Source organism: Coffea arabica, chromosome 2c, assembly GCF_036785885.1.
Source record: "Coffea arabica cultivar ET-39 chromosome 2c, Coffea Arabica ET-39 HiFi, whole genome shotgun sequence".
Lineage (NCBI taxonomy): Eukaryota > Viridiplantae > Streptophyta > Magnoliopsida > Gentianales > Rubiaceae > Coffea > Coffea arabica.
Genome location: NC_092312.1, coordinates 30279052 through 30292188, shown reverse-complemented (window position 1 = coordinate 30292188; position 13137 = coordinate 30279052). Strand labels below are relative to the sequence as shown.

At 34.2% G+C, this 13137-nt stretch overlaps 1 protein-coding gene across 1 annotated transcript; it reads right to left on the bottom strand.

Annotated features, from left to right (window-relative positions):
• Window positions 1-1573: 1573 nt before the first annotated feature.
• On the bottom strand, window positions 1574-2293 carry LOC113724243 (germin-like protein subfamily T member 1). Its single transcript, XM_027247165.1, has one exon. The coding sequence runs from the start codon at window positions 2291-2293 to the stop codon at window positions 1574-1576; it is 720 nt and encodes a 239-aa protein (XP_027102966.1).
• Window positions 2294-13137: the final 10844 nt, after the last annotated feature.

The window sequence follows — 13137 nt, the reverse complement described above, 5'->3', positions numbered from 1 at the left end:
TAGTATAGAAAATTCAAATTTTTAGCTTTAATTTAATATGCCAACATTGTTTCCCTTAAATCAAACTCTCTATTGAATCAAGTTCAGCAATAATAATCTCATTTGTAAATTTCATTAATATAAATTTGAATTCTTAATCTTCAAAAAGATTTGTTGCTGCAATACTCCATACATTTGGACAGGTTCATCTCATGTTTTGACCCAATTGACTCATTTAACTTTTTATATCAAAATTATAGGAGAAATATTGCCGAAAAATAAAACATGGTTCTCTTTCAAGAAAATATGTAATATTCTCTTAATCTAATTTAGTTGTAGCCTGTCATTGGATTTTTACTTGTATAAGTTTTGGATGCATGATTATCTCATTAATAATATACAGAAAAAAGCCTATTTTGTTTTTCTTTCTTTTTTCTTTCACAAGAAAGAAAAACTTTAGAAAGAAAATGATAGGGAAAATGATAAAATAGAGGAGCAGTATAAACTAGAAAATGTTCAAATAAAATAGACAAAAATGATAGAAAATTTGTGAAATATTAAAGTTTACCTAGAAAAGATATTTAATCACAAGAAAGGAAGAAAAATTGAGCAATATTTGATCTAAAGGTAAGTTTCGAAGTGAAAAGTTAAAATCATAGAGGTTGTTTATGCTTGTCAATTTGAGAAAATAAGAATATTAAAGGAAGGAAGCAAAAAATTAAAATCATAACAGTTGCATATGTGAATTTGCAGAGTCTCGATTTATGTGTTGTTTATGTATTCTTATAGGAGGTTGATTATATTATTTTAGTTCTTAAACTATAAAATTTAATACAAAACCATTTATTTTAAGTGCAGTATTAGGAGGGAAGCAAGTAGCATTTTTTCAAAATTCTTAACGTGTCAAAAACATGTTAGTCATATCAACCTATGGATTGGCCCAATACAACCCATTCTGTTTGCGTGGATCCATTTTTGACATAAATTATTCCGTATCATGTTTCATTTAGGATTTTTTGTGCCGCGTTTACGTACCATGTCAAAAACTGTCACCATTAGCAATATCCACAATCAAGTTAATAATTTTCACACCAATTTTATGGCCTAATTTTGACCAATTAAATACTCCAAAACCAACATAATGGCCTTACGTGATCAATTGAACAGTCCCGGCAATTCTTGTGTCCTAACTCTGACAACTCACCCAAAGATTAATTTCATGCAAATAGGATTCGATACCAGATGTAGAGCCTAATAATTATACCCAAAAAAAAATTATAGGAGATAACTTTCGCAAAACCAATATATATATATATATATATATATATATATGGAGGCTAATTTACATGAAGAGGACTAATATCAATGACAAGACTCAAACTTTTATTGTTTCCAACCAAATACATATCATGACTACTGACAAGCATAGGAAATTACTTAATACAATACTAGTTTCTAAATAGTAAAACTATCCTAATTTGACGCCAATAAAACTACTAAAAATTAACTTGACCAAAATACAATTAAACGATAATATAGAAGATTTTATTATTTAATATGCCAACTATAATGAACAACACCCTGGAATAGGATGTTAGTAAGATGACTTAAGCACGGTCGACACAGTCGACACAGTTGCAAACCTAGACTTAATGAGCTCAATGATACTTTGATTTACTTGAAATGCTTTACTCAACACGAGATCAGGAATCGAAGGCGTGGAGTTAAAAAGAGCAAGGGGGGCGAACTGAATCCCTGGATTTTGACTGTTGAACGAGGCGAAGAAGCGTGCGTTCTCGTGTCCAATATTCAGTTGGAAGTGCACTAGCCCAGGAGGAATCACAAACAACTCTCCTGAAGTCACAATTTTCCAGTAGAAAACGTTTCCGGTTGTCACAAAGCCTACAAACAGTTTTCCATCCATGACTAGAGCCAGCTCGGCTGCACGAGGGTGGACGTGGGGTGCATTCAGCCCTCCAGGCTTCAAAACCACTCGGTTCATTGACAGCCCTAGAGTGTTGAGTCCTGGAAATCGCTGAACATCTTGGCGAGTGACATTGACGTCAAAAATATTGAATTCTCCTGGACTTTGTTGGAACCCATTGGCGAAGAAGTCTTGTGAAGATACGTTATCAGGGTTTTTGCACGGAAAGCCATTAATGTATAAAGAGGAATCAAGATCTGCAACGCAGAAATCTTGCAATGGGCTTGGATCAGCAGAATGGGATGGCAGTGGCAGGAGAAGGACTAGGGAGAAGAGTATCAAGCATAGTAGTATCTGGTAATTCATATTGTAGGCGCTCTGGTATGCCATGGAAAGTTTAATTTCAGTTCAGCTAGGTATGAATATGTAGTTTGCCTGAAACTAAAAGTAGCTAGGCAGGAATGTGTCCATAACTGACAGGGAGGATGGTATTTATAGAACCCCAAAGGATGACTGATTTCAAGTTTGATATAATTTCTTATTGCTGCATCAAAATCGCATTGTGTAAATGAGTTCTGCAGTCGTACGGAAGTATATCCAATTCACCTTTGTTTGTTGTACCCTAGTGCAGGTGGGGTTTAAGTCTTTTCCTGAAGAAAATAACAAAAGTACATTTAAGAATATAATAACAAAAGTACATTGCTATTAATTTTTACCTCCCTTTATCTCATTAATTTTATCAATATAATAATTGATTGAAATTAAATGAAATAAATTTAAGAATTTAGGGTACAAAGTGCTTGAAATTAAGAGTTTAGGGTGTAAAGTGTTCAAAATTGAAGTTCATGGTGCAAAGTGAAAAAGGGATACAAGTTTAAAAGTGCAAGTAGAGTTAATCCGAACCAATTGTATATCTGTTGACAACTGTAGGTACATACTATTGTATCACTGAACCAATTGGTGTATCCTTTGTCATCCACCATATGCATTGAAATGGCTTCAAGGTTTTCAAGAAAATGTGGATATCTCTGTTGATTATAAAAAAGAAAATTCAAGGCACCAAAAAAAAAGAAAAACAAAACTACTGTAGGTTAATTGCATAAAAGGTATACTTAATTGCTTCTTTTGCAGTACCAAGTATTCCTTATTAATATTGGGGATAATTTCAGAAACCTTGACAATTTCACTTAGCACCTTTGAATTTTGAAAAATTCACTTGCCTCTCTTACTTTAAATTTTTTTGTATCATTTACAATCCATTGGAAAATATAATATTAAAAAATTCATTTCGAGAGAGTAAATATAATCTCGTTCCAAATTTGCAGTTTTATTGTCTTATTTTTTATTACAAAAACTTGAGTATATTAATAACAAATAAAAACAAAAATTTTGAAGACTTATTCTTATTGTACAGAATATAGTGTATTTTTTTAATTGTAAAGTGTTTTGAGTAAATTTAAGAAGTTTCATCAATCATTTACATTTTTTTCAATTTTCTAATTTTTTTTTTCTAAATCGATGGTTTAAAAACTAAAAGATAAAAGATGCTAAAAATTATATATAAAATTTGTTTGTATTATTTTTAAGCTAGTACAATAAGGTATTATTATGGTTGGTTGTAATATTATGACTGTAAATTATTTCAAGTTATTTTTAAGAGTATTGTAAATTATTCATAATTTTAAGTAATTTAACATTTCTTGTTCAAAACAATGATGCAAAAGCTATTAAAGAATTTTCTGATCTTGCTATCAATTTTTAAATTTTTATCGATCAATTTACAAAAATTAAGAGAAAAATTTGGTGTATTTTGACAATCAAGAAATCACAAGAAAATGGGCAAGTTTGGAATGAAATTGTATTCTCTCCCCCCAAAATAAATTTTTAATATTATATTTTAAAATGGTCGTAAATGATACAAAAAAACTTATAGTTAGAGAGACAAGTGAAAATTTTTAAAATTTGAGGGCTAAATAAAATTGTCAGAAACCTTAGAGGAGGTTTCTAAAATTATCCTCTTATGCTGAGACATAATTGAACAGTATCTATTGCTACGTTCTCGACCAAGAGAATAAATATCGTGCAAGAATAAAAGCAGTAGCAGAAACGACTAGGGCTTCACAAGGTTCCTTTTCTGTTTTTTTCTTACCCTTCACAAGGTTCCTTTGTAAGGTTGTAGCCATGAGGTCCCAACTGTCGTGGAAGGAAATCAAAAGGCAACTAAAGCTCTGAAAAAGATGATCACTCATTTCTATTCTTATTGGCCGAGTGGGAAATGGAAATAGAAAGGTACCTAAAATGCAGAAAAAGACGATCACTCATTTCTGTACTTATTGGCTGAGGATCGTTGAGTACGATGTTCATATATATCAAAGTGCTTGAAGACATGCATAATAAATGTTTAGGCTTACAAACACTAATCCCCTCTCTTTTTTTTTTCAGCAGGGAAAACTTGTGGGGCCGTAAAAGTGGGAAAAATAGAGAGATTTGAAATCAAGATCTCAATTCATAAACTTCAAATTCCCCTTTCCCTGCCGGCAAATTCCCCTTTCCCTGCCGGCCTGGGACTTCAAATTTAAGCCATGACAGCTTTGAGTCTTTGACCATTCAATGAGGTTCAAACTTTCATTTCTACCCTTGTTTCCATTCGCCACTTGTTCTTCTATCGCTCAAGCTTCTTCCATCATCGATTCTGAGCAATAACAAATTTTTGTTTAATTTTGAAAAAAAATCAAGAACTGGATCTATTTGGATGGGAGAATTTATAGAAAAATACGTTTTAGTGATGTAATCTATACAAGATGAACAGGTAAATGAGAAACGTGTCTAGAAAATATTTTAAAAGTTTTTTCTTGAATAACTCGTAATCAAAACACATAGAACCTATTACTTCTTTACATACTTCCTACCTCCAACTACTAAGCATGAAATTTGAATCTTGAACTTGACAGTAAAAAAGATTTTAAGAGTATTCTTCTGACACTAGGTAAACTCCAATGGTTTATCACTTCTTTACACATGTGCGTGTACACATGATTTTCTTCTTATCGAAGATTTGTGTTATAAAATCTAACTACGGTTATGGAATTCAAAGATAGGTACATTCCGTGTCGTGTATTGCAGATGTACAATTGGATCTGCACTTGTGGACGACCCTCATGCCTTCTTTATGACGGAATATATTCAATGTGGTCCACATGAGTGAAAGTGAAAGAGTTTTTATTTTGTTAATTTTGAGATAGATGGTTTGACAATGAAAAAATAGAATTATTAATTTGTCTAGTAGGTACTAAACGTTATAGACAAAACCAGAAAATATAATTTGAGGGGGCAACCTTTAGGATACCTAAACTTTAACATGGAAACTAAAATGTTTTAGGCTTTTGCAAGGGTGAGAGCTTAAATTTATAAAAAAGTATTTTTATAAATTTTAATTTTACAGGAAAAGAAAATTAAATTTTATAAAACTTGGGGGATGAGGCCACTCCGCATCCCCCTAGTTCTGCCCTTGCTAAACATGATAGAATTACTTTATTTATTTGGTTAAACATGATTGACAGTAGTGCAACACATCGCACCATGACACGTACCTTATAATTATATAATACCTTCTTGTCAACTTTCTAAGTTTCAAATCCTAATGTTTTTGGATTACGTACCTGTAAAGCAATCCTTTCTTTCATCCCACCACCTCTAAGAACCCTTGTCAACATATGCTATACTGTCTTCTTAGAAAAAAGGAAGCATTAATACAAAGAATGGTCCTTGGAAGTGTGAGGTGGACAACTGTCGTGTGGTCTTCTTTTTTTTTTTTTTGGTCGAAACGATAAGTTAAAGTTGGATCCTGTGGAAATCGGAGTTTTAAGGTGGACGACGGTCGTGACGGTCACAAGAGAGAACTGGGTGATGTCAGACATGATACATAAGCTATAAGCTATGAGAGCATATGCACGAACTTTCAAGTTTAATGTAAAACTTCTAATAAATTAGCAATAATAGTTTATGAAATTTTTTAAACTTTAGAGGTGTTAAGTAATATTATGAGAAACGTCAAATTTCTGAAATCATCAATACCTATTTTACGGCTGAAATATAATAAAACGTATAAATCTAGAAAAAGGAAGTTTTTTAAATACAAAAATAATTGTTTAATCAGGTTGATAATAACATTTAAGGAGGCTATGTGTTTTTTCGGCTAGGGCAGACAAAGGATACTTTTTTAGTTACTTACTAATATTTATAATAAAAGAAGTGTGTTTGCAAGAGATCAAATATGGGGGATGTATTTAAAGGTGATCTTGATTGGTGATTTTTCCAATATGTTTACATTGAATATCCGATTCAGCAGAAATATTTGAAGAACAAAAATTCAAGGAGGCACATCTGGTTTAGGCGTTTAGCAATTGCTGAGGTTGGCCATTTTTTGACCAAATATTGAAGTGTACACCTTTTTCTTCTTTGGCCATAATTGAGGGTGTATAAATTCAGAACTAGTGTACAAATCCTGTCATGCCCAAATGTAATTGGTTTTGAACTGATAAAATCCAAAGGGTTGCCAATAAAGCACGTTACAGCATTTGACTTTGCTGTTAATTACTGTATTAGCTTTTCTTATTGCCTAATTATTATCATTAGGGTAAAATTTTCAGAGCCTGAAACACAAGAAAAAGCTTGAATTTTAATTGCCCCTTTTCATAATTTGTATCACTTCTTTCCTCTAGTTGACTATGGAGCCACGATGCATGATCACATCCTTAACAAGTTAACAACGGAACCTCTCGTTTAAGATTACTTTGGAACAAACAAAAAAGGACATGAAATCATTTCCTCTGAGGCTTTGCTACCCAAATTGACTTTTGACAATTGCAATACTAATCTAACTTACATTTCAAACAGCAATCCCACGAGTGCTATATTGCTATTGAACCTTTTTTCTTTTCTTGGTTTCTTTATGACATCAAAGCAGGATTCGATGCATCAACTTGCAAATGAATTATCCAGCAAGTTTAGTGGTTCAAAATCAGGTGGATCATTCCACCATTCTATTTGCTCTACCGTACTCTTGTTGGACTGAGTTAAAGACATTTGTAAATACCTTTTGAATTTTCAAATTAGTGGTCAATTAAGATTTGGATTAGATTACTTACTAATTTAGATTCGTTCAAATTCAACGTATCTTATCTCATTGTAAACTGATAAGTGCTGTCATTATATCATTGTAAATGCTTGACAAGTATAGGAATATTTATAAATTTTCCGTTTGTACATTAACATCTTTTATGCATGGTCAATGTATACATTAATGCATTATACATTAATGCATTTAGATGAATGTATACATTAACGCATTTAGATGCAGGTCACGTATACAAAAATTCAGTATTTAAATTCAAATTGAAATAATGCGACATGCATATAGGTCTGTAAGTATATACACAGATAATATAAGAAAAATTAATTCAAAAAAGAAACAAGTTACAATTAATATTCTATGGTTCATCAACTTAGTAAAGGTTAGCTCAAATGTTAATTTGGGCAATCCTTGTGATTCTTATGACTCTTGAAATTTGATATATGGTTTTATATTTTCTATTTTGAGTGAAATTTCACAAGTAAATCATGAAAAGTAGGAATACAGACAAGTAGCTATTAGTTTACAAAGTTTTTTAAACCCAAAATATAATAGTCTTCCTCTTTTATCCCTCAACCCCAAAACCTAAGATAAAATCACACAACTCAAGTGGAATGCTTTATGTTTCAACCAAAAAAAGGAAGAAAAACTGAAGCATTGCAAGCCCATTGAATTTTCCTAATTAGTTTCTGGCGCTATTGAGTTTTTTGAAGAAATATAATTGTAAACATAATTATAAAAAGTATTCTTCATAATTATAAAACTAAAAAGAAGTATAATTTACTACAGAAAACAATAAGAAAAGATCGAAGCTGTCATCTTCAATTTTATCAGATAAATGCATGCGAGTTCTTAGCATTTAAATTTACTTGCTCGACTTAACCAGTGTTGAGACAAAAAAGTCAGAGTTAATGACCACGTAAGTGATGCAACTGGTTATATTTCATATCATCATATTACTTTTTCTGATCAAGAATGGCAAACTAGAGAATTGACAGCTTCAAATTCAAGAAGGAGTTAAATCTCACGACCGACTCAATCCAAATGAAGGATCAAGTGTCATTTTAAATCATGATGCAATGAGATACAGACTTAGCTAAACGAAGAAAAAAGTGTCAATCGACTGCTTATTTGATAACTTGCACGACATTAAGCACATACCAAACAAATATGTAACGAGATACAATCAATGCATCCAACACAACCTACGTTAATTGGCAGCCATATTTGAAAAGTTGCCCCAACGCCGTGCATAAGGGGCTTCTGTAAATATACCAACTTACCTAATTCCTAGCAACCAGGAAGCTAATAAGCACTTTTGGCTACCCTCTAGCAAATTCACAACATGGCTTCCTACAACAATGTTAGTCTTTTGCTTGATATTTTTGTCAGTTCTGCATTCTACCAATGCCTTCCCATGGATGCTACGACTGGTCACATGAAAGGGGAACAGTGTTCGATGCCTTTAATGTGAATCTCACTCAAGTAGACATCTTTGAATTTCCAGGGCGGAACGCCTTGGGGATGTCTTCCTGTGTAATACAGTGTTCAATTATGTTGCATCCATTGACCCACCAAATCAAGTCCAAAACTTCTGAGTTCCAGGAAGAAAAAAATTCTAAGCAAAGAATATGTAGAGATCTTGCAAAATCTGAATGAGTGCAAGGATCTAAAATACACGGTGGAACAAGAGGATTAGGAAAAAGAGTTCAATCTATGCATCAGTTTATGGTTAAACGTTTAGAAACTTAAAGGTCCAGAAGTCAGAACATTGTGAAGCTGGAAGAAAATTGTAAGCATAAGCAATAGGCATAGACTGAAAACTTGAAGTGCACTCGTCAAAAATACAAATCGAAGTAACCACTTTCATCATACCATTCCACACATTAATATTATGCTCAATTGAACCATTTGAGATTGAGCAGTCTCGCATTAACTACAAAATTTGAGAAATAATGCTCGGCTGTGTCACCCTGATGGTGTGAGCTACATGCCGGACACCCCTAGTGGTATCTTGTTGAATTATGAATGTGAGCCACAACAAAACGTGCTGATTAATTTGAATAGATTCATAAACCATTCGTTACCATAACGCCAATTTACTGCGAGTTCAGAAGCCAAAATACATTAAGATGTCTTGCAGTTTAATGAACCAAATATATCATGTACAGAAAGAAATGTTGTGACGCCCCGAAAAGTAGGGTTTTCATTTTATGGATATTTTTGTTGGACGAGCGGAGTAGCACAGTTTTTCAACTCGGACAAGAAAAGAAAAGTTTCGAAAAATGGCAAGGGCCAAATCCGGCCGGAAATCCGGCCAGTTTCTGGCCGGATAGATGGCCGGATTGCCTTGCAATTTTGAAAAAAAATTGGTTTCGATTCTGCCTTGAATCCGGCCAAGAATCCGGCCGGATTGTGACGTGTCATGTCCGGCAGCCACTTTTGACCAGCTTTTGTGCTTGATAAATATCTTGTTTTGGCTGTGTTTGCTCGTCATTTTGCACCCTCCTTGCCCGGCTGTCTTGGAGAGAAAACAAGAAAAGAAAAACTCCATTTCTTCCCTTTGATTTCCTTCTTTGAATCTTGAGTTTTAATCGGTGGTTTTGCCAAATATTTCACACAAGTGCTCTCAAAGGTGGTTTAAAGCTTTTAGATGGATTGATTGTGGAGGGAAGGCTCTAAGGTGTTAGCTTCTTGAATTTGTGGTAAGTTGCTTAAACAAGTTCCTTTTGGTTCTAAAATTGGTTAATTTAGGGTTTGTGATGTTTAAATGTGTTGTATTATGGAGTATTTCATGGGTTTATGGAAATTATGGTGATTTTCTGATTTATTGGGTATTTTATGATTTTATATGAAAGTCTTGGATTGGATTTGGATTAGTGGTTTAAATGGTGTTAATGGAAGCTCTTATACGTTAATGGTGATCAATTGCGGAAAATTTACGCTTATAATATGAATTTCCGGTTCTAGGGTTTTAATTGGGGGTTTTTCTAATGGTTGGCTTTAAGCTTTTAATTAGTTTTGATTAAAGGGTTTTGTGGCCCTAATTGGATATGTTTTATCGTTTACGAACCGTATGTGCAATTGTGGTTAATGGCTATATGATTGGGGTATTTGTATGGTAGGTTGGAAATGTGTAAACTTAAGGGGAAATGCTGTCAAATTTTAGAGAACATTTGATTACTTTGAACTTGAGTTAATCTTGGTTAAGTTTATGAATTCTTATGATTGAAAGTTTGGTGGTACTTCCAGACGTTATCGAAATGATTTGTCGTCGTGGAATTGCCATGTACATGATTAGTATAGACTAGTCTCATGTTAAGTGGGGATTTCTAGGCCTTAATTGTGGTTAGGGATGGTTATACGCAAAGATAGGTTCAAGGAGAGTAATTTCAGTTTTTCCCCTGTTTCTGGACTGAACTTGGACAGTCATTTTCTCTGTGTTTTAGACCGAACCAGCTTTTGCTCAAAACATGAATTTTGTAGATATATGAGTTAACTACCTACCTGCAAAATTTCAGATTGTTTGGACCTCTGTAGCCTGGAAAATGACTGATTTGCTCTGACTGTTTATAGACTCCTGTTTTATGACAGTTTTCGTTCTTTCTCTAGAATTCAGATTTTTGGTTTTGAAAATGTATGATTTGGCCTTGGAAATCTTCATAAGAAATGTTGACATATGTTTTAGCTTTGTAACGCCATAAGATTTGTTTCGATCGGATGGGTGTAGCTTTAAAATGCCAAAAGGCAATAGAAACTTGTTAATGTTAGAATTTTCCTTTGCTTGACTTGATATTTGGTTTTAGGATTCCAACTTGATCGAGATAGTGAGGTTTGCCGGATAAGCTTCGTGAGCCGTGCTTGGTGAGTGTATCATTAAATGGTTCAATGTACTTGTTATATGACTTGAATAGGTCGAGGGTGTACTTTACCGCTCTTGACCACTTGCTTGCACTATTGCTACTGTTGGACTGTGAAATTTCATGAATATGTGATTTGATATTTGTTAGGGCAATGCCCTATTATTTCTGTGAAAACTGAGCTCATTCCCTTGGACCGTTATTTGAGTCGAGCCAGCAAGGGCTTGGGCGATTCGTTAACGAGCCTTCGGGTCTCTGATAGGCGAGTGGAGTGTTATCTCCTCGACCTTGTGGTATACTCGAGTATTACCTTTTGAAACTATGAGGTGTGCGGGCCCGAATAGGGGGTGAATGGTGGAAGGAGTTGGTGCGAAGTGGTGTCTACGGTTTTTGGTTATCCTCAATGGTTGACGGAGTGTCAACGAGTACGATCAAGTATGGACCTCGGAAACGGCCCTTGAGGGCCGAATGTATCCTTTTATAAATGGATGTTTGAACGAAGGCACTTATGCATATATGTTATTTGGCCATATCATGTACTTGTGCATTTGGTACCTCACGAGCGCAAGCTCACCCCCGTTGTTTTGTTTTCCTTACAGGGACACTGCTGGACTCAAGTTTTGAAATGAGTTGAGCTAGTTATGTAGCTAGTTTTGAGTTGCTCCTCGAAAACTTGAAATTTTGATGTAAATGAATTCAAGTACTTTTGAAGTGTACAATTGAACCTTTCTCATGTATATCTATGTCCTTATCAAGTCTTCGATAAACTGCATTACGTGTTTGATGTGTTTATGCGAGTACCGGTTTCGAACAAAGGAAGAGCTGTATTACGTTATCGGTGTACCTGGATGGCTTGTAATTTGTATAGTTTAGATTTGGAATCGTTTGTGTAATTGTTGGGCTAGGGGAATTGGAATGGATGGAATTACACTTTGTACGGTTTGAATTTGGATCGCCTCTTGTGTAATAGCTTGTGGATATGGTTTGTAATGAATGATTGGACTTGAATGGACGTACGTGTACATTCCGCAGCGTTTATGATATGTAGTTCTTGGAGAATTTGATAAATATATTTGAGATTTATAGTGAAATTTTTTGGAGAACTGTAGTGATTGACGGAGTCCTGGCGAGAGTTGGGCAGGCGGCCCGTTGACCCCTCTGGTTCGCCTTAGGGGAAAATGGGGTCGTTACAATTGGTATCAGAGCTTAGGCTTCAGATCTCTGTAGCGTATCCTAAGTTTGAAATTTAGGATGCCTGACTGTGGGATTGATTTGAATATTGTGTGAACAAGGACGATTGGATCTTAGGGGTTAAAGAAATTGATTATTTGGGAGTTCTTATTTGGGACTTGCAGAAGAAACTGAGGAGTTAGGTGATGTTATATTGAAGGAAAATATGGGATGAGAGTTTGGTAGTGAAAGATTGGACGAATTTGAATTGCAATTATACTTGTAAGTGTGGAAAGAATTGATATAATCATTAGTACTGGCTATGGGGAATAAGAGACCGAGGTTTGCTGGCCAAACTCCACGTATGATGATTTTGAACCAAGATAAAAGAGTATCAAATGAATAAAATGCATTTTCTGCCTGTATACTTCCTAGTTTTATTTGCAAGCGATGATTGGAAATACGATATATATGCTTTAAAAATGTGTAATTTTCCGATTTTGGTAAAAAGGTGAATTTTACTTGAATTTCGAATTCGAAAATTTGTGAATAACTGATGAGCTTATTTGACTTGGTTTCTATTTAACATGTAAGTTAGCAAGCTGTGCTTACTTCTTGGATTTGAACTTGGAACTTGAGACTCTGCTATAGAACCTAAGATTGGTTATTCTTGGAGATGATGGTGCTCTTACTAGTAGCTGGTTTATTGAAGATTTTGAACTTCGAATGGATAATCTTTGGTTTCAGCTTGTGTTATGGACTTATTGGATCTAATTTCGTAAAGGCATGTGATCCGATTGAACTTGGTGACATTGGCACTAATTCTGGAAGTAGTATATGTAAAATATGACTTTGATTTTCGCTGAATACCATACGATCTGAGTCGTGAAGTTCTTAGTTGGAATTCTTGTATTTGAGTACTTGACATTTTCTTGAGGAAATGCTCATGAATCTTGGTTGGAACATAGTTTAATGTATGACGATGTGAATGGAAATTATAAGTGAGTTTGAGATAAGTTGTGATGGCATAGGTTAGAGCACAGAAGATTTTGTATTGTACTCACGGCTAAACC